General features: G+C 41.6%; 1 protein-coding gene across 5 annotated transcripts in view; it reads left to right on the top strand.

The window, feature by feature from the left end:
* The window catches only part of IQUB (IQ motif and ubiquitin domain containing), a 431,014-nt gene that overhangs the window by 331,458 nt on the left and 80,051 nt on the right, over positions 1-19,505 (top strand). For all 5 annotated transcript variants that reach the window (XM_078680839.1, XM_078680866.1, XM_078680849.1 and 2 more), the window contains one exon: positions 19,028-19,198. In XM_078680839.1, the coding sequence (XP_078536965.1) occupies positions 19,028-19,198 (171 nt within the window). The remainder of the gene's footprint in view (positions 1-19,027; positions 19,199-19,505) is intronic.

Below are 19,505 nucleotides of genomic sequence, written 5' to 3'. Positions count from 1 at the left end.
CAACTCTAGCTACGTGAGAATCTCTCAGGTGATTTGCTGCGCTTCATTAAATGCTGATTGATTAATAAGTTCAAATGCACATGCTGCAGTCAAAATCTCATCTTCGTGCCTCCCATCTCTGGGGATGAGTGGAGTGAGCGTCAAGGTGCTGAGTGGTATCTTTGGTCACTGTGGGCTGCAGTGGGGGCTGTCAACCAGGAAAGGGCAGCAGCAGGGCAGGCCAGCAGATATTCAGCAATTTGTTTAGATTCAGTCCCAACATGCAGATTTGCACATTGACACATCAAAAGCAGCAGGTCCAACTCTAAAAAGTTATCAATTGAACAGGTCCTGCTTATATTTCCAAAGCCAAACAGATGCTTATGGCCAATCACTCACCAGTTTGTTTCACAATTTCAATGGGTCAGCAAGAGCAACTCAGGCTTGGTCAGTTTTTCCCTTCACAGAGAAATGTTTGTGAAGGTCCTCTTCTCAGAATGCACTATATGGGTGTATGCCGTCATGCAAACCAGGCTTTCAGGGGGCTGCCTTGTATGAAGCTATTTGTACTCCATAAGATATTGCATTACCTGCATGTGTGCATGTGTTTCAGACCTAGCCACGGTGGAGTGCTGTACATGGGCAAAGTCAAGATGTAAGAAATCGGGTTGTTGGTTGAGGGGGGGGGGGTGTGAGCTCTTCTTCGGCAATCTTTTTCAGAGTGAACCACAAACAGTCACTAAATTAACTTGTGTTAACACTGTGGTAGCTTGGCACAAAAGCAGTCAGGTTTAACTGAAAGGCAATGCGTAATGTATTTATGCAGCACTCAAACAGTAGAAAAGTAAAAAAACAACACAAAAAACTCCCACACAAATTTAGGAAAATAGAGTAAAATGTATTGCATTATTTGACACCAAAACAACAAAAGTACAATCAGTAGAAACAGAGATTTGCGAGTTAAAAGATTTAAGTTAAGTATAGCGTCCAAAAGCACAAAGTGCCACCCACGGTTATCTGGTTACGTGAGACCAAGTGAACATCACAAGTTCAGACTGACTGTGATGGATCTCGGCCAGATACAAGGGCAGGTTAGAAGCTCTGAAAAAGTTACCTTCATACCGGGCATCATGGACGGTCATCTCATTAGCGCGAAGATCCTGTTTGGTTTCAAGGACGGTCACTGCTGGGGCTTCACGTTGGCAGTCTCATTTTCTTCCAAGAGAATCTCAACTGATGCCACACCAAAGATCCAGGATCTGGATGGCACCTCTTGAGGATCAGGAACTCACTCCAGCAGAGTCCAGCACGGCTCAGGCAGGGCCAGTGCAGCAGGGCAGCTGGGCGGTTGCAGGGAGGCTTCTGGAGCTTGTTGTGTCCCTGAAGCTCAGAATAGAAGGCCAGCTAACTTGCCCTTAAAGTCCCTCAGGAAGCTTGAGAGGAAGAGAGCAGGACCAGTCTTCTTTCTCAGACAGCAGGACAATCCTCTGGCAGCATGGCAGTTCTTCTTCTGTAGTGTCCACAGGTCCAGGCGAGTACTAAACAGTGGGTCTGAGATTCCTAGTTTTATACCTGGTGCCAGCTTTGAAGTGAAAGAAACTTCTGGAGGTTTCCCCCACATAAGTGTGTGGAATTTCCTGTCGCCCTGTCTTAGTCCCAGAATGTTTGGGGGCACATAGACTAGTATGAAGTTATTTGTTTCTGTGCTGAGGCAGTGTCTTTGAAGTGCAAGTGGGGTTGTGAACAGCTCCGTCCTCATCCTGCTTGGATGGCCCATCTCGCCAACATCCAGTCCCTCTATTGTGTTGCTGTCTGGGAGGAATACACAAAGGCCAGCTGCCAGGTGCAACTTTTCATATGGCACAGGAAAGAGGTCGCAGGCTCCAAATGGTTATGGCAAGAAAATACCAACTTTCTAAATTTGGCATTTTCAAAATTGTGACTTAAAATCCGACTTTTCCATTAAATACGATTTTAAATTATAATTCATTTGACGCCAAACATGACATTTCTAAGTGATTTCCAAACAAAGTTTATCACTTATTAAATATCAAATGCTATCTTATGAGAGAGAGATAGGCCTCACAATAGTGAAATTTGAATTAGGGAGTTTTTCACTACCTGGTCATGTAAAATTTAAAAGTGCATGTCCAATTTTTCTAACACAATGCACCCTGCCCTATGGGCTGTTTAGGGCATACCCTTGGGCGACTTGTATGTAATAAAAAGGCAAGATTTGTTTTTGCCAGGTTAAAATGGCAATTCAAGACTGGACACAGCGTGCAGCGGCCAACTTGAAACATGTGTAAAGGGACTACTGGTGGCACACTAAGTAGTAGCATTTAATTTACAAGCCCTGGGTACACGTAGTAAGACTTTACTAGGAACGTATAAGGAAGTTAAATGTGCCAGTTGGGTGCAAACCAACTTTACCATGTTTAGAGGAGAAAGCACAAGCACTGGTTAGCAGTGGTAGAATGCACAAAGTCCTAAATCGAACCAAAACAAATTCAGCAAAACAGGAGGGGTGAAAGCAAAAAAATTGGGGACTACCACGCAAGGGTGTCAGGTCTAACACAAGGTTACAGTCAGTAAGTGATTGGAGAGGTGGCTGGTTTCTAGGAGCAGAATTCTGTAACTACATCTTGCAGTAGTGTTCTTTAAAAGAGTCTGTCTTCAACTCTTTCCTGAATTGGAGCAGTGTTGGTGCAAATGGTGGTGGATATGGTGTAGTCATTTCAGATCCTTGTAGTAGTGGAATTATGATTTTCTGTTTTTTAAAAGGATCAAAAGGTATCAAGTTCTGGCAGAGAGCACACTAATACTTCCGTTGCTAGAGGGTATGAAGATCTCATCCAGTGTTTATGGTTGTACTCCTTATTCACGGACCATCAGAATTTCAGGATACTCTTTCCTCATGGTAAGATAGGAGAGCATTAATGTAGAAATTAGGGACGCTATTAACTCACACATGCAAGCTAACATGTCCTACTTTTGGTGAGAAATATTTAACTCCAGTTAAGCAACACATTTTGGTGCAATACATACAACAAACAAGCTACTTTTTTCAGAGTGTTTCACTACATTTGGCAGCAGCCTATTCCTCAGCTTGCACCATGACCTTCTGCCAAGTACTTTGGCTTTCACAAACTTTGCTTAAAACAAATGTAAAAATGACAAGGTGATGGACTGAATGCTAGAATTAATCTCAGCCACTGGCAATTGCTCATAGCTGCATCCCAATCCATTGTTATTTTCCCATCATGCAACCCCAGTTTGGACCCAGCAATATGCAAATCAGTCTTGGCCCTGTTCCCCACAGGAAAAGTCCAGCCCGAACTACCAAGCCAGATCCTTCCTGGGCCGAATTGAGAGGCACAGTGAGCCTGGGACCCATGTCTAGGCATATCTGGCACACTTACGGCAGCAAATGCGAAAACAAGGTGATGGATGGTATGCTTGAATTAATCTCAGTCACTGGCATTCACTCAAGGGTGCATCGCAATCCATTGTTTTTGTGCCCGCCATTCCAGTTTGCACCCAGTCATATGGGGAGGACCTGACCTAGCAGTTCGGGTTGGACTGTTGCCATAGGGAGCATGGTCAAGACTGATTTGCATATGGCTGGGTCCAAACTGGAATGGCGTGGTGAGCAAAAAAACAATGGATTTAGAACCTGATCTCTGTACTTTGGGTGACGTTTGACATTGTTAAGCATTCCATCCATCATTTGTTCTTTTTTCTTAAAATGAAACCGCTTGTATTTTTGGCACACATTTTTTAATTGTTATTGTCTGGTCCTTACGCACAGGAGAGAACCACTGGTTTGACAATGTGACCTTTGCTAACTTCAAAATTCCCTGTAACAAATGGTCATGTAAACTAGATGTTCTCTAGAAAATTGGCCTTCACAACCCCACTATATAGGAACATTATTTCCTGCTCACTACTAAGCAGGAATAACGATTGAGTTAGCCCAGTGGATGGATCATGAGATATTAGACCAGTGTCCTGACACTTTTAATCTGTGAGATTGTGAAGAAGTTGATTATTAGTTGAAGTGTATGGTAGTCCTTTTTAAGTAATATTGACACTATTTCTTACCAGGTCAAGTTAGTTAATTTAAACCTTTGTTAGCGGTAGCACAGAGCAAAAAGGGGTAACTTTGGAAAAATGTGTGAAGCATTTATTAGTAACAAAATAGTAAAAAAAAAGTAAAAAACATAATACAGTTAAAATCCCAATCCAATTTTTAAATAGAGACCATTCTGATGAGCAAATAGGCATAAGAAACCAGAGAAACTATTTTCATATTTTTAAGTGTTTCACGGGTATCTGGTCATGCTAGACTGTGTCAAAGTATAATGTTAAGGCCGACCGAGATAGGGAGCGGGTCAGATCCAGGGACCATATTTGGTCGGGTAGAAAATGTACCTTCTGACTTAGTGCCTGATTTATATCTAGGTGGATGGCCCACCGTTCTGCCATGGAGACAGAATAAATAACTCCATCTTGTGATGGAGGGACAGCTGCCTAATTTATAAATGACCGCCACGCTGTGATTTTCTTTTAGAAACTCAAAAATATTCTTCCCTTGCAATGAGAGTTGTCTCCCATACTGGGGACGGTATAATTGACATTTTAATGTCCTTCAGCGCAAGGGTTTGCTTGATAGTGACGGAGAACAAAACAATTGCTACATCTAAAGGTGGTAATGCAGCCATTTCTCCGATGGATCAGAGGAGGACTTTGGTCCAATCAGAGATGGAGTAATGTCTTCTGTGGGCAAACTTAAGGTCCCCCACCATATAGATCGGGCGGGCAGACACTATGTGGATGGGGAGGTAACTCTGTTGCTGCTGTAACGGAGTTCCCTTTCTGCCAACATGGGGCCCCTGATCTTTTTTCTTGGCGAAACGAGGATCTGAAATGGAGCTCGGCAACGTAGACAGGCTGAATCGCAGGACCTTGGTGGCGGCCTTAGCCTTGGTCAGATGTTTGAGGCTCTCAATGTCAAAGGTGGGAAAACTTAGGACGGGCGAAGTCTGTAGATCAGGCCCAAGAAGATGTTGATGTTGGTAGGTGCTACTTTTCATTGGTCCTGGTGAAGTCCTATATGTTCGACGTAGAAATGTTTTGGGAAGTCAGGATCCTTTCAAAGAGGCAAATCGGCAAGTGTCTGACTAGCAGTTCGACATCAGCAACTGTGGCTCAGCAGGGGTCTGGTGGTAGCTTCTGTTTCTTTTGGCAGAAATCCTTGAAAAGGTTTCTTAATCTCAGCTCTTAGGGTTAGGCAAGAGTAGTTCACTGTCATACTTATCCAGGGGTTCCAGGGCCTTAGTGACATCATTTGGAGGTCGAGACTCACTCCAGGGGAAGCGACCACCATGGTCTTGGGCAAGTCCACTTGGAACTGGTCAGATGAGCTCATCATGAAGGTGGGCTTCTTACAGCTTTTGTGTCACTGTAGCTTAACAGTATGTCAGCCAACTGACCCATGAGTGCAATTCTTGCAGACGGGAGCAGATCACACCAGGTTCAACTGCAGGTTCAGTCCTTCTTCTCTTTTCCACAGGTCCAGAAGTCTTATAATTTCGGGATCCAGGAGTGGCGCTTTCATGCCTGACACTAGCTTGTTATTGGAGGAAACTCCCTGTCCTAAAGGGTAAAAGTTCCCAAGAGCAACCCTACCAACTATGACATACCTGGGGTTTCAGCCTTAAACAATTCCATGTTGCCCTGCTCTGCCAAATCACACATGGCAGAATCTTACTTTCCCTTGTTAGAGTTCTGGACATACCCAAAATCACACATGGCAGCATCTTTCTACCCCTTGTTAGAGGTCTGGATATACCCTGGTGTGGGAAGAAGAGGTTTTGTGGACAAGGGCAAGGGAAGGCCTAGGTATTAGTTCTTTTTATGCCTGTGACAGCGAATGCCTCTTTAAAGTGTGTGTAGTTGGTGGGCACAGCCCCCAAGCCATCTTGAGATGGCCTGGCTGGGAGCAGATCACACCTCCTCCCAGCCAAGGCTATTTTACTCTCTTTCCTGGGAGCCATTCACACCTCCCAGCAGGCTGCCAGGAGACAGTTGGGGATTAACTCTGTAAAGGCTACTAGAGGCTTTTGAAAAGACAATGTTAACTTTCTAGAAGTGAACGTGCCTACAAGGTCTTTATTTGTGCTATCATCTATAAGACCATCTTCAGGACGAAATGTTCATATGTGGACTGAAGACCCTAGATCAATAAATGAACATAATCGGATAATGATTCTCTGAAATGGAGCAAGGATGACCTCCTGAAGCCTAAACTGATATTAGGGCGGCAATCCGATTTGACTGAGCTCACCACAATTACTTCACAAGAGAAGGTGTAAGACAGCCCCTATTTAGGGTGGTAGCAAGAAACAAGACCGAAACTTCGACAAATCCACCCATTTTCATGTAGAAAGAAACTCTCTGGAAATGTTCATCGTTTATTCAATGATGTTCTCCTTATTCAAAATGTTTGAAATGGGTTAGAACAGGAGTGTTTATGAGAAATCAGTTGCTGTATAAACAATCTATCTCAGTCACTTTCAAATTTATGTGATTTGGATTTTGTACCCTTATTTATAAACAGATTTTTCTACATAAATTTGTATTTTTTTTTTTAAGTATACACCCGGCTTGCTCTTCTTTGTTGATACTCATTTTGTTAATTTGCTTTCTTGAAGTCCATAATTAGGGCTTCACAGATATAGTTCTTTTAAAGATTTTCTGGAATAAAATCCCTTGTAGGCATGATTACATTATTCTGATCTAGATTTGCCAAAGCATCCAAGGGTTTATTGGGTTTCCCAATTTTGTTGTTAGTAACTTTCTAGAAGTGACATTTTAAAATTAGTAATTTTAAATCCGACTTGACAACCATCATACTGGCTTTTAAATCCCTATTAATTTGAGTCCTTGAACCATGGTTCTAACTATTCCCAAACTGAAGTTATAAATTATAAGGTGTTGTAATGTAACCCAGTGCTTTTCTATGGGAGAGTCAGCCTTGCCGCAGTAAAAAACGACTTTGGAGGTTTTTCACTGCAAGGACATGTACAACTTAAGAGCATATGTCCTACTATGTAAAAACCGTGCATCCTGCCTTATGGGCATATAGGGCATACCTAAAGGGTGACTTATAAGTATTCAAAAAGTTGGTTTAGGCCATTTAAAAGGGTTATTTTAACAGGTTGAAATGGCAGTTTTAAACTCCCACCGTCTCACCACTTCACAGTACCAGCGCCCACTCCTGCTACTTAGAATTTGAGATCCCTGAGTAATTGCCACTACATTGTCCGAAATCCTTAATCAATCAGCGTTGAATATGGACACCACTCTTCCCATAAACTGGATCTATCTGTGCCAACGTAAAACAGCTAGATAGAAGGTTAAGATTATCCAACCCACACAAAGGTGGTGAGTAACTGCAGAGGCGGTGCTTACTATATTGTTTTGCACTCAAGTTGTCGTACTGCTGGTAACATAGGTTCTTCTGCTCTTTGTTTCCTACATGAGCAGGTGTGGTAGTTGGATGATGACATTCTAGAGACCCGTGAAATACTTTGGGTCGAAACGTCAACAAACCTGCCCTGTAGGAGGCTGGCTTAGCATATGATGCACCCTTAAAAGAGTCAGACACCTTGCAATAATCAAGGCAACCCTTATCGTGTTGTTAGTGGTCTTTGATAACCTTAGGCTCTCAAAGTGGTAGCTGTAGAGAGCAGCATTCAGGCTTATCTTGAATGAGTGTAAAGCAGCTTGTTTTTCCACATTTAATCAATAGTGTAGAATAGATGAAAAAGAACCACACAGTGTTTATTAAAAAAATAAGTCTATTTATTACACAACACAATCACTATCACATTGGAATATCTCCTATCCTGAGATATCAATTATACACATGAAAATACTTCAAAGAAATCAGGTAAGTAGCACAAATATACACTGGTCTCCAGGGAGAGGCCATACCATATACTAAAAAAGTGGAATGTGAACTGCATAGAAGAATGGGACTTGGACCAAGGAACTCAGAGGAGCTGGAAAAACCAGGAACCACCCAAGGAAAGTACCCGGGAACCCCACAGATGCTGTGTGCAAAGTGGAAACACAGCTGCGTGCCAAATTTAAGTCAATGGAGAAGTCGCAGTTGCAGTTTTAGTGGTGAAGTGACGGAACCTCCAGTAGACGACAATGGAAGACTTGGGAGAAAAGGCCTCAATAGACATTAGTGAAGAAGTCCAGTGGAATCCACGAGTGGATTCTTGAAAATGAGAAATGCAAGCAGAGGGGACAGATTTTATGCCACGCGGAGGTGACGTGGAGGCACGGAAGCTCAATCCCCACCTTTGGTCGGTATCTCAGGACATTTGACAAGGACCTTGTCGCTGCAGCTGTGGCAACCAAGTGACACTGTGGAGGACCAGGAGCCATGCACGAGTTGTCCCATATTGAGGTCTAGGTGGTCACAGTCCGACGGGAGCAGCAAGAAGCCTTGGTAGCCGCAACTGGCGTGGAATATGACCAGATGCAATGGTTGGGACCAGCAAGGTTCAAGGGACACACCAAGTGCAGGAAAGTCATAGCAGACCCCGAGCCAGCAGAAGAGCCCACCAAAGCAGAAGTAGACCATCAAGAGGACCAACAGGCCAAAGGCACAAGAGTACCTTAAGCAGCTCACCAAAGATGGATTCCCACAGTGCAAGGGATGCAGTGAGGATGCTGATCTTGAAGGGATGACGTTCTGGAGGCTGGAGCTTCTAGTAGCCTGAAGATCTCTGGAGTGCAGAGTTATCAAGCCTTGGCAACGGCAAGTTGATGCAGTGCACAGTGGTTTGGTCCCAGCAGCTCCGACTAGGGATCCTGTCCTCCAAATTGCAGGGACGACAGGTTAGGCCTCTGGAGAGCCGCAGTACCACCACCTGTGCTGCTGGGTCTCTGGAAATCCGTGAGAAGACAGGAGCAGCAGACTGGTTAGCTTCAATACGGTGCCTGCAGATGCAGGAGAGTGACTCCTTCACTCCAAGGGAGATTTCTTCAGATGTCCTTGATGCCCCAGGTCTTTTGGAGAACCTGAGTGAAGCACAGACTCAGACGAGGCAGAAGACTTGCAGAACTGTGAGACAAGGAGCAGCAGGAGTCTTCCTTGATGCAGTCTCGGTTCCAGGCGAAGTCCAACAAGGTTTAAGTGTCCAGACGGCCGAAGAGTGTCTTGGCTTCAGAAGTGAGTTTTGTTCCACAATGAATCTGAGGACCCACCCACGGGGGAGCTCTTAAATAACAAAGGAAATGGTTGGAACAACTCGGGGTTCCCTCCCAGAGGAGGTGCTGGACAGAGGGTAGGGTACTCCCCTGTGTTTTGTCCAGTTTCATGCCCGAATGGGACCAAGGGTTCCTGAATTGGCTCAAACTGGAGTATGCAAGGAGGCCACCAAATGTGCCCTTCAATGCAGTCTGGTGGAGCTAGAAAGCACCCCCACCCCCACCCCAGCCCAATACACTAACTTCCGTCTGGTTGGTGGTTACACCTCCCTGTGACAGGAAACCTATTGTTCCACCATCCCCTGCTTGAGCTCAGCTCAGCAGCAGGAGGGCAGAACAATGTTTGTGACCAGCAGCAGCACTAGCTTGCTGGCAGACCCTAAAAGGTTGGAACCAGGAGTACAGGGGGCTTCCCGAAGGGCCCCCAAACTACATTGGATAATACCTCCAACTGTGGAATCGGTGTTGGAGTATGATTCCAACATGTTAGATACCAAACATGACCAGGTTTGACGCAGACATTTTATAGCTAGACATCTCGTTATGACTGATGTCCACTATGTCTTAAAATGGCTGAACGCACTTACAAAGCCTGGAGAATCGAGTTCGGAGTTTGTAGGAAACCCCTACCATAGGGGTGACTTATAGGTTTTAAGTGTTGTGACCTCAGATATAAGAAAACATATCTGTTTTGAGAGGTGCAATCACCACCTCCCACCGGCTGTAATGACAGGCATGTAGTCTGAGTTTAAGTGGACTTCCATGGGCAGCACAATACATAATGCAGCCCATAGGAGACCTCTGGTGTACCTACGCCCTGGGTACTTTAGTACCATACACTAAGAACTTATAAGGGTGCACCAGTAGCTGATTGGGGAGGTACAAAGGCACTTACCAAAGCCATTTTGGGAGAGAGAGCATAGATGCTGGGGTCTCTTGTTTTCAGGATACCTGCTAACTAGAGTCAAAACACACTACAAAGAATCCAATCAGTTTAATCTACTGCAAAGAAACTATATATACATACACACACACACATATATATATATACATACTGCCCCAAAAACTCTTTTAACTATGTGCAAACACGTGTTGATGTTTTCAAGTTTATTCGCAAACTGAAATTAGGGAAACATTTTAAACTTTCAAGTGCACAGGCGCGGGCAGGTGATATTATTGAGAACTCTCAACCTTCCAATGTATTTCAAATTGCGGATACCAACGCTCTTAGAGTTGCACATGAATTGGCACAGGATGAGGATTTTGAAACAGGCACCACTCAGGAAACCCTATCGAATGTAGGTATTTCCATGAATAGACCTTGTGCGACGAATTTCAAACCTCCCTCTACCTTCTGTCCGGTGATGCCTAAGGACAACATCGACGCATTTTGTGATATTGTGGTAGAAGATCTCAAAGGTTTACAGCATTCCATTACTCGCAGAAACAAGAAAATCAGATATATGGAAAAACAATATAATAATCTGATTAAGAAACTGAGATCGAATTCCAATCTAATAATCAACAAAGCGGACAAGGGAGGGAATACTGTTATCTGGCCGCGTAACTTGTATTTGGATGAGGCAGAAAAACATCTTAATGATCACACGTGTTACAGGAAAAGCAGTTTCAATTACATTAAGGTTCTCAAAGACATTGTCCACAAAGAGCTCAATCAATGGAAACGCGAGGGCCTACTGAGTAAACATGAACATTTCCCTGTTACACCCTTTTTTAATTTAATTCCCAAAATCCATAAGCAAGTTCAACCTGTTCCTGGGCGTTCAATCATCTCTGCCCAGGGAAGCTTATTGGAATCGGTTTCCAGATATGTAGATCATTTTTTGCATGAATTCGTGGAAGATTTACCTTCTTTCATTAAGGACACTGGACATTTTCTTTCTAAAATTAACAATGTGAAATGGGAAAATGATTTTGTCCTTATTGCTTTAGATATAAATTCCCTTTACACGAGCATTTCTCATGCAGATGGTTTGAATGCTGTCAGATTCTATTTGGGAAAGCGAAGCATTGCTTACAGTCATCACACTTCTATGCTGCTAAGAATGTTGGAAATATGTTTGAATAATAACTATTTTCTTTTCAATAAGGAGTTTTTCCAGCAGTTGCGCGGAGTGGCTATGGGGGCATGCTTCTCCCCTACCTATGCATGTTTACATGTAGGGTGGTGGGAGGAGCATGTCCTCATGGGTACTCTTGCCAGCTTTTTCCCCAATAAGTTAATACACTTTTGGCGCTTCATAGATGATATCTGCATGATTTGGAAGGGGTCGGTGGAATCAGCCGCAGAATTTGTAAGTAAAATCAACGAAAACAAACTGAATCTGCAATTCACCTCTCAGATCAGTACTGAAATGATCCAATTTCTGGATGTAGAAATCTATGTTCTCGAGGACACACTCCAGCCAAGGTTACATAGAAAAGCAACAGCTGGCAATGCGATACTGCATGCAAGCAGTTCGCATCCTTACCATCTTATCAAAAGTATCCCCTATGGGAAGTTTTTGAGGATGCGTACGATCTGTAGTTCTGAGGTGGCTTTAGGGAGATGTCAAAATGAGGCATTTAAGAGATTTTGTGAACGAGGCTATCAACCTGCTCTGATTCAAGAAGCTAGAAACAGGGCTAATGAATTCAATAGGGAGAACTATCTTACCTCTATTGTAGCAAATCCTACTCAGACACCTAACAGCGTTATTGATTTAACAGCCAGTAGGAATATCAGTTTAATAACAACCTACAATGTTGATGAAAAGAAGGTAAGAGGCATATTGAAAAAGCACCGGCCTCTGCTCAAAACTGACATCAGCCTAGCCCCTCTGATACCCGAGGAACCCTCTATTGTATTTAAACGAGCTCCATCAATGAGGGATGTCTTGGTCAGGTCAAGCCCAGAGGTAGTCTCTAAAAACATCAGGATTTCAGACAAATGTGGCTTTTTTAAATGCATTTCATGCAGGGCCTGTATGTTCGGGATTAACACCAGTGAATTCCATTCAGCTTTCGACCCTAGTCCCATTAAGATCAGGAACCATTTCACCTGTCGCACCGATTTTGCGGTTTATGTGCTCCAATGTACAAGTGGCCTTAGGTACATTGGAAGCACAAAGTTACAAGCTTTTAACCGCATCCTGCAGCATCTTAGGGCCATAGTGAATTCAGATAAAAATTATCCTGTGGCTCGTCATTTCGAGTTGGTCCATAACAAAAACTTAAATGACCTCAAATATTTCATCATTGATGCTGTACCCAAAAACATCAGGGGAGGAAATAGGGAGAGAGCTTTAAGACAACTGGAGAGCAAGTATATTTTGCTTTTAGACACCAGAATCCCAAATGGGATGAACACAGGAGAGGACATGCATTGTTTTCTCTGATTTGGTTGCTGTACATACTGTGTCTAATCTGTACTATTACATCTGGTAACATAATATATTCTGCCTGTGGCTTAAAACTGAAAACTGAAAACTGATATCTGATATTTGCTGCCTCATTGAGGCTTAGTTTGCTTTTCTGTCTGACTCTATTGGAGTTATAATTCTGAGTTCTATTTGAGGATTACAATGGGAAAGGTCTTCTTGTGTGTTCTCATAGTATACATATTTTTTGTCTCTGTTCTTTCATTTGTTAGGAAAATTGTCTAGATTTTTTTTCCCAATCTGTATTTGACAGGATTTCGGGATTTTATCCCTTTATGTCATGATTGATTTGAATTCACTATCTTGAGTTTGGATGTGAATTGATTATCACGTAATCCTGGTATTTGTATATATGTATATATTTTTTTGTGTATATATATATATATACAAGTGTTTTGTTGAGGAAATTAAGGGCACTATGTCCTAATGACAATTTTTTCCGTATAAATTATCACTTCCCCTGATTTGATTTGTGGTTTTGCTTTTCTTTTCATGCATAAGGTTAATAGTCATATAACCCCCATAATTTAGGGTTCAATGTGCCGTCCAAACCTGCTGTTTTTATTAAATTGTATTTGAAAGTCCTTTTTGTATTAATTAGGATCTGCACTGTGGTAATGAAGTACGTTTTGCACTGTATATAGGTTTGCACTTGCACTTTTTTCTGGATTGAGCCACCAATGACTGCTAAGACCAACTATAGATTTAGCAAAATCCTTTTGATTAAGTGTATAGGATTTTTTTAACTGTTGCCTCGGGAGTACCATTAATGGTTTGTAAATTTTCGTGAATTAAGTGTAATTATATGAATCATGAAATAGCCTTTTATTAATATGTATGTATAGATTCATGCATTTGGTTAAATAGTATGACTTCCGGGCATTAATGGACAGTATGTTTTCTATGTTGATCATTGCTGTTGTGACGTCAATCTGTTTTTTGCACTGTATTTAAACACTGGTATTGGTTCCTTTTGGCCATGTGATCAAGGCTACCGTGTTGTAGCCGAAACGCGTCATGCTGGGGATCTGGGAGCATTAAAACTACCCTGAACTAATTTTTCAGCGTTGCTGTGGTCTGTACCTACGTGGTTGGATCGGCGTTCAGAGCCGATCAGTGGGACTGGTGAACGGATGGATATATATATATATATTCTCGCTCTCTGTCCCACTTAGAAATCGGGGCACTCGCGGGTGGGTGCGGCATGCGGTAATGGGCCACCGCAATAACACAGCGCTCAACTCCAGAATTTGTATTTTCCAAAGAACCGCACTCGTGGAGTCAAAGTTTCTTGTGCTCACACCATCAAAGTTTAATCACACGGATCAACAGACGCGTTTCAGCAGACTCCACGAGTGCGGTTCTTTGGAAAATACAAATTCTGGAGTTGAGCGCTGTGTATATATATATATATATATATATATATATATGTGTGTATATATATATATTTATATATATATATATATACTGTGTTTATTATTTTTTGTGCCAAATAAATCCAAGTAGGATTTAACCCCCCCGCGAGTGCTGGCTTTCCTTTATGGAGCTTTCATATATATATATATATATATATATATATATATATATATATATATATATATATATATATATATATATATATATATATATGCACGAATGCAGCTCTCTCACCAAACCAGCGCAGCAGCCGCCACAGCAATGATGGAAAAGAAAGCCACGCCACTCCAACGTCCGTTATGGGCTAAAAACGATTTATTAAGCGCTCAAGGCCACCAGATCTTACGCGTTTCGGGCGTCCGCCCTTGTTCACAGATCGTTAGTCAGTAAGTTCACAATGGCTTAAGTACAAAAAGTTTTTCCCGGGCATTTTTTTCTTCACAACCACGTGATTAATTGACATAAAAGACACACTACCTAGCTTAGGCTGAGGCAGTCTTTCCTCTAAATCAGTGCCATGATGGATATATACATAAGTAGAATAACAACATGAATGCGTTTTTTAAAATCACAATCAAAATACAATTCATTTTATAATTAGAAAAATAAATATATTGTAATCTATAAAAATATATATACATTTTTATAAAAAACATGTAATTTGAGACACTGTGCAAATATCGCAATTTTAGTAGTGGTAGCAATTGGTCACTGATACATAAATGGCATGTTATGTACAAAGAGAAAATAATGTCAAATCATTAAAATCTAATGCCAGTATGTGACCCCAATGCAGTCTCAAATCTATCTGACAATAGATTTGTCCGATGTAATATCAGCATAAATGCTTAGTGTATTGATTGTGATAAATTACGTATAACATGGTCACAGGATTAAATCGTGCAATACGAAAGAGTTTAATGACTGCCTATAATCATGCCCCCTTAGTCTGTGTCAAAATAGAAGTAATGGAAAGGTTTTGGAATGTGTGTGCCCCCCAGAAGGAAGGGAATAAAGTAAAGGGAAAATTAATTTTTTGTATATAGACATATTTTCAACATGTGAGCCATGATGAATAAAATTGATTCAGTGAATGTGATTCTAAACAGAAACTAAGAAAGAAACAGGAAAGCTAGGCACTGGCAGACTAGCTGAAAGTAAGTGTAAATTGGCCAACAAAAGGACATTACAGAAACACACATGAAGATCTTCCGTAGTGTTGAGACCATTTGGGAAACGGCTATCCAGTTCAAGAATGAACTGCGATTCCAATCTCCTGAGCATGAGATCCCTATCTCCCCCCCTGATAGGTTTGGGTACGGAGGCTATGACAAAGTATGTTAAACAGTCAAGATTATTCTGGTGGATGGCTTTGAAATGACGGGCCACAGGGTATGAGCTGTCGTTGTTCACGATGGCTCGAAGGTGTTGTAGAATTCTGACATGCACCTGTTTGCCTGTGCTGCCTACATATCTGAGGCCACAGGTGCATGTCAGAACATATACTGCAAAGTCTGTTTTGCAGTTATGTTTCCCCTTAATTTCCACAGGGTCAGGTCTAAAGGGTGTGGAGTATTTGGTGGTGTTTATCCCAAATTTACATGCTCTACAACTGGAACAACGGGTAAAGCCAGGCCTGGCCATCCAATTATCTTGTTTAGTCAGTTCAGGAAAATCCCGACTGAGTTGGGTTCTCATACTTGATCTTTTCCTATAGGTGATAATAGGTCTATCCGCTATTCTGGGGGCCAGCACCAAGTCAGTTTTTAAAGCTGGCCATCTTTGGTTCATGATAGAACGTATTTTGCGTTCCTGTCTATTGAAAGTCAGAATCAATCTGGGTGGATTGTTACTTGATTCTGTGCTTGCTACAGTGCTAGATTCTGGGCTTGATAGAAGAGATTCCCTGGGTCTACAATTGGCTTTTGCTATGGATTGCTTGAGAATCGATTCTTTGTATCCCCTTTCTCTGAATCTGTCAAGAGCTTCAGTAGCACAGAGTTGATAGTCCTCATCACTACTGCAAATTCGTTTGAGCCTTAACAGTTCTCCAAATGGGATATTATCAATGACGTGACGGGGGTGGGAGCTACTAGCATGGAGTATGCTGTTACCGGCAGTACTCTTACGATGCAGTTTGGTGCACAGCTTGGAATTTCTCACAAAAACTTTAACATCAAGGAACTCTATCTCTAATTCATCGATGTGTGATGTGAAGTGCAAATTCTCATTATTGTTGTTGATTGATTGTATGAAATTTTCTGCATCGATCCGATCCCCCTTCCAAATAATGAAAACATCATCGATGAAACGCATCCAATGCAATACATTATTGGACATAATGTTACTGAAAGTGACATTGAGTACCCGCTCCTCCCACCAGCCAACGTGTAAACACGCATAGCTGGGGGAGAAGCAGGCGCCCATAGCTACATTTTTATAAAAAACATGTAATTTGAGACACTGTGCAAATATCGCAATTTTAGTAGTGGTAGCAATTGGTCACTGATACATAAATGGCATGTTATGTACAAAGAGAAAATAATGTCAAATCATTAAAATCTAATGCCAGTATGTGACCCCAATGCAGTCTCAAATCTATCTGACAATAGATTTGTCCGATGTAATATCAGCATAAATGCTTAGTGTATTGATTGTGATAAATTACGTATAACATGGTCACAGGATTAAATCGTGCAATACGAAAGAGTTTAATGACTGCCTATAATCATGCCCCCTTAGTCTGTGTCAAAATAGAAGTAATGGAAAGGTTTTGGAATGTGTGTGCCCCCCAGAAGGAAGGGAATAAAGTAAAGGGAAAATTAATTTTTTGTATATAGACATATTTTCAACATGTGAGCCATGATGAATAAAATTGATTCAGTGAATGTGATTCTTAACAGAAACTAAGAAAGAAACAGGAAAGCTAGGCACTGGCAGTCTAGCTGAAAGTAAGTGTAAATTGGCCAACAAAAGGACATTACAGAAACACATGAAGATCTTCCGTAGTGTTGAGACCATTTGGGAAACGGCTATCCAGTTCAAGAATGAACTGCGATTCCAATCTCCTGAGCATGAGATCCCTATCTCCCCCCCTGATAGGTTTGGGTACGGAGGCTATGACAAAGTATGTTAAACAGTCAAGATTATTCTGGTGGATGGCTTTGAAATGACGGGCCACAGGGTATGAGCTGTCGTTGTTCACGATGGCTCGAAGGTGTTGTAGAATTCTGACATGCACCTGTTTGCCTGTGCTGCCTACATATCTGAGGCCACAGGTGCATGTCAGAACATATACTGCAAAGTCTGTTTTGCAGTTATGTTTCCCCTTAATTTCCACAGGGTCAGGTCTAAAGGGTGTGGAGTATTTGGTGGTGTTTATCCCAAATTTACATGCTCTACAACTGGAACAACGGGTAAAGCCAGGCCTGGCCATCCAATTATCTTGTTTAGTCAGTTCAGGAAAATCCCGACTGAGTTGGGTTCTCATACTTGATCCTTTCCTATAGGTGATAATAGGTCTATCCGCTATTCTGGGGGCCAGCACCAAGTCAGTTTTTAAAGCTGGCCATCTTTGGTTCATGATAGAACGTATTTTGCGTTCCTGTCTATTGAAAGTCAGAATCAATCTGGGTGGATTGTTACTTGATTCTGTGCTTGCTACAGTGCTAGATTCTGGGCTTGATAGAAGAGATTCCCTGGGTCTACAATTGGCTTTTGCTATGGATTGCTTGAGAATCGATTCTTTGTATCCCCTTTCTCTGAATCTGTCAAGAGCTTCAGTAGCACAGAGTTGGTAGTCCTCATCACTACTGCAAATTCGTTTGAGCCTTAACAGTTCTCCAAATGGGATATTATCAATGACGTGACGGGGGTGGGAGCTACTAGCATGGAGTATGCTGTTACCGGCAGTACTCTTACGATGCAGTTTGGTGCACAGCTTGGAATTTCTCACAAAAACTTTAACATCAAGGAACTCTATCTCTAATTCATCGATGTGTGATGTGAAGTGCAAATTCTCATTATTGTTGTTGATTGATTGTATGAAATTTTCTGCATCGATCCGATCCCCCCTCCAAATAATGAAAACATCATCGATGAAACGCATCCAATGCAATACATTATTGGACATAATGTTACTGAAAGTGACATTGAGTACCCGCTCCTCCCACCAGCCAACGTGTAAACACGCATAGCTGGGGGAGAAGCAGGCGCCCATAGCCACTCCTCTCTGTTGTAAATATATTTCCTTACCAAACATAAATCTGTTTTTTGCACTGTATTTAAACACTGGTATTGGTTCCTTTTGGCCATGTGATCAAGGCTACCGTGTTGTAGCCGAAACGCGTCATGCTGGGGATCTGGGAGCATTAAAACTACCCTGAACTAATTTTTCAGCGTTGCTGTGGTCTGTACCTACGTGGTTGGATCGGCGTTCAGAGCCGATCAGTGGGACTGGTGAACGGATGGATATATATATATATATATATATATATATATATATATATATATATGTGTATATATATATATTTATATATATATATATATACTGTGTTTATTATTTTTTGTGCCAAATAAATCCAAGTAGGATTTAACCCCCCCGCGAGTGCTGGCTTTCCTTTATGGAGCTTTCATATATATATATATATATATATATATATATATATATATATATATATATATATAATCGCTCCTTTTCTTTCATGTTGCCAAAATATATATATATATATATATATATATATATATATATATATATATATATATATATATATATATATATATAATGTAATTTCTGTACAATTGTCATCTATCCAAGCACAGATTCAAACCCTCTTGTATCTTTATGTGATGTTATAATATTGATGAAACAGTATTAGTTAATTCTGCTTATTGTTATTTAGAGTTCGCAGCCAAAGAAATGGAAAGCCTTCGATGGAAAAACCACAAACATGCACACTCAGTACACCATTCGGGCGAGGGAGCTGCGTGACATCTACACCAGCATCAACATCAAGAACCTATCTATTGATGAAAGACTGGACGCACTGCTAACACTCAAACAAACTGTTAAGGTAGGTAGGTGTGTACTGGTTACTTGTACTGTGCAGATGGCCACCTCTTGGAGAGAATGGGGCCACAGGCTGTATATGAAATGTAGACCAGGCCTCTAGATGTTTTTGATCACTTGATGCAATCTCTTCTTGGAGCACCTGTCAGATTAAAGGACTGAAAGGAGCTTGATGTGGTTAAACAAATCCATCGATTCATCCATCCATCCAGAAAACTTCCATATAGCTGGCCACTGTCGGGCGCCTAACCAAAGGGGGCATTGGCTTAGAAACTTAGTTAGCTTTTTCCATATAAATTACTCTTTCTCCT

This window comes from Lissotriton helveticus, chromosome 1_1 (genome assembly GCF_964261635.1).
Source record: "Lissotriton helveticus chromosome 1_1, aLisHel1.1, whole genome shotgun sequence".
NCBI classification, from domain to species: domain Eukaryota; kingdom Metazoa; phylum Chordata; class Amphibia; order Caudata; family Salamandridae; genus Lissotriton; species Lissotriton helveticus.
This window is presented reverse-complemented; position numbering and strand designations above follow the sequence as displayed.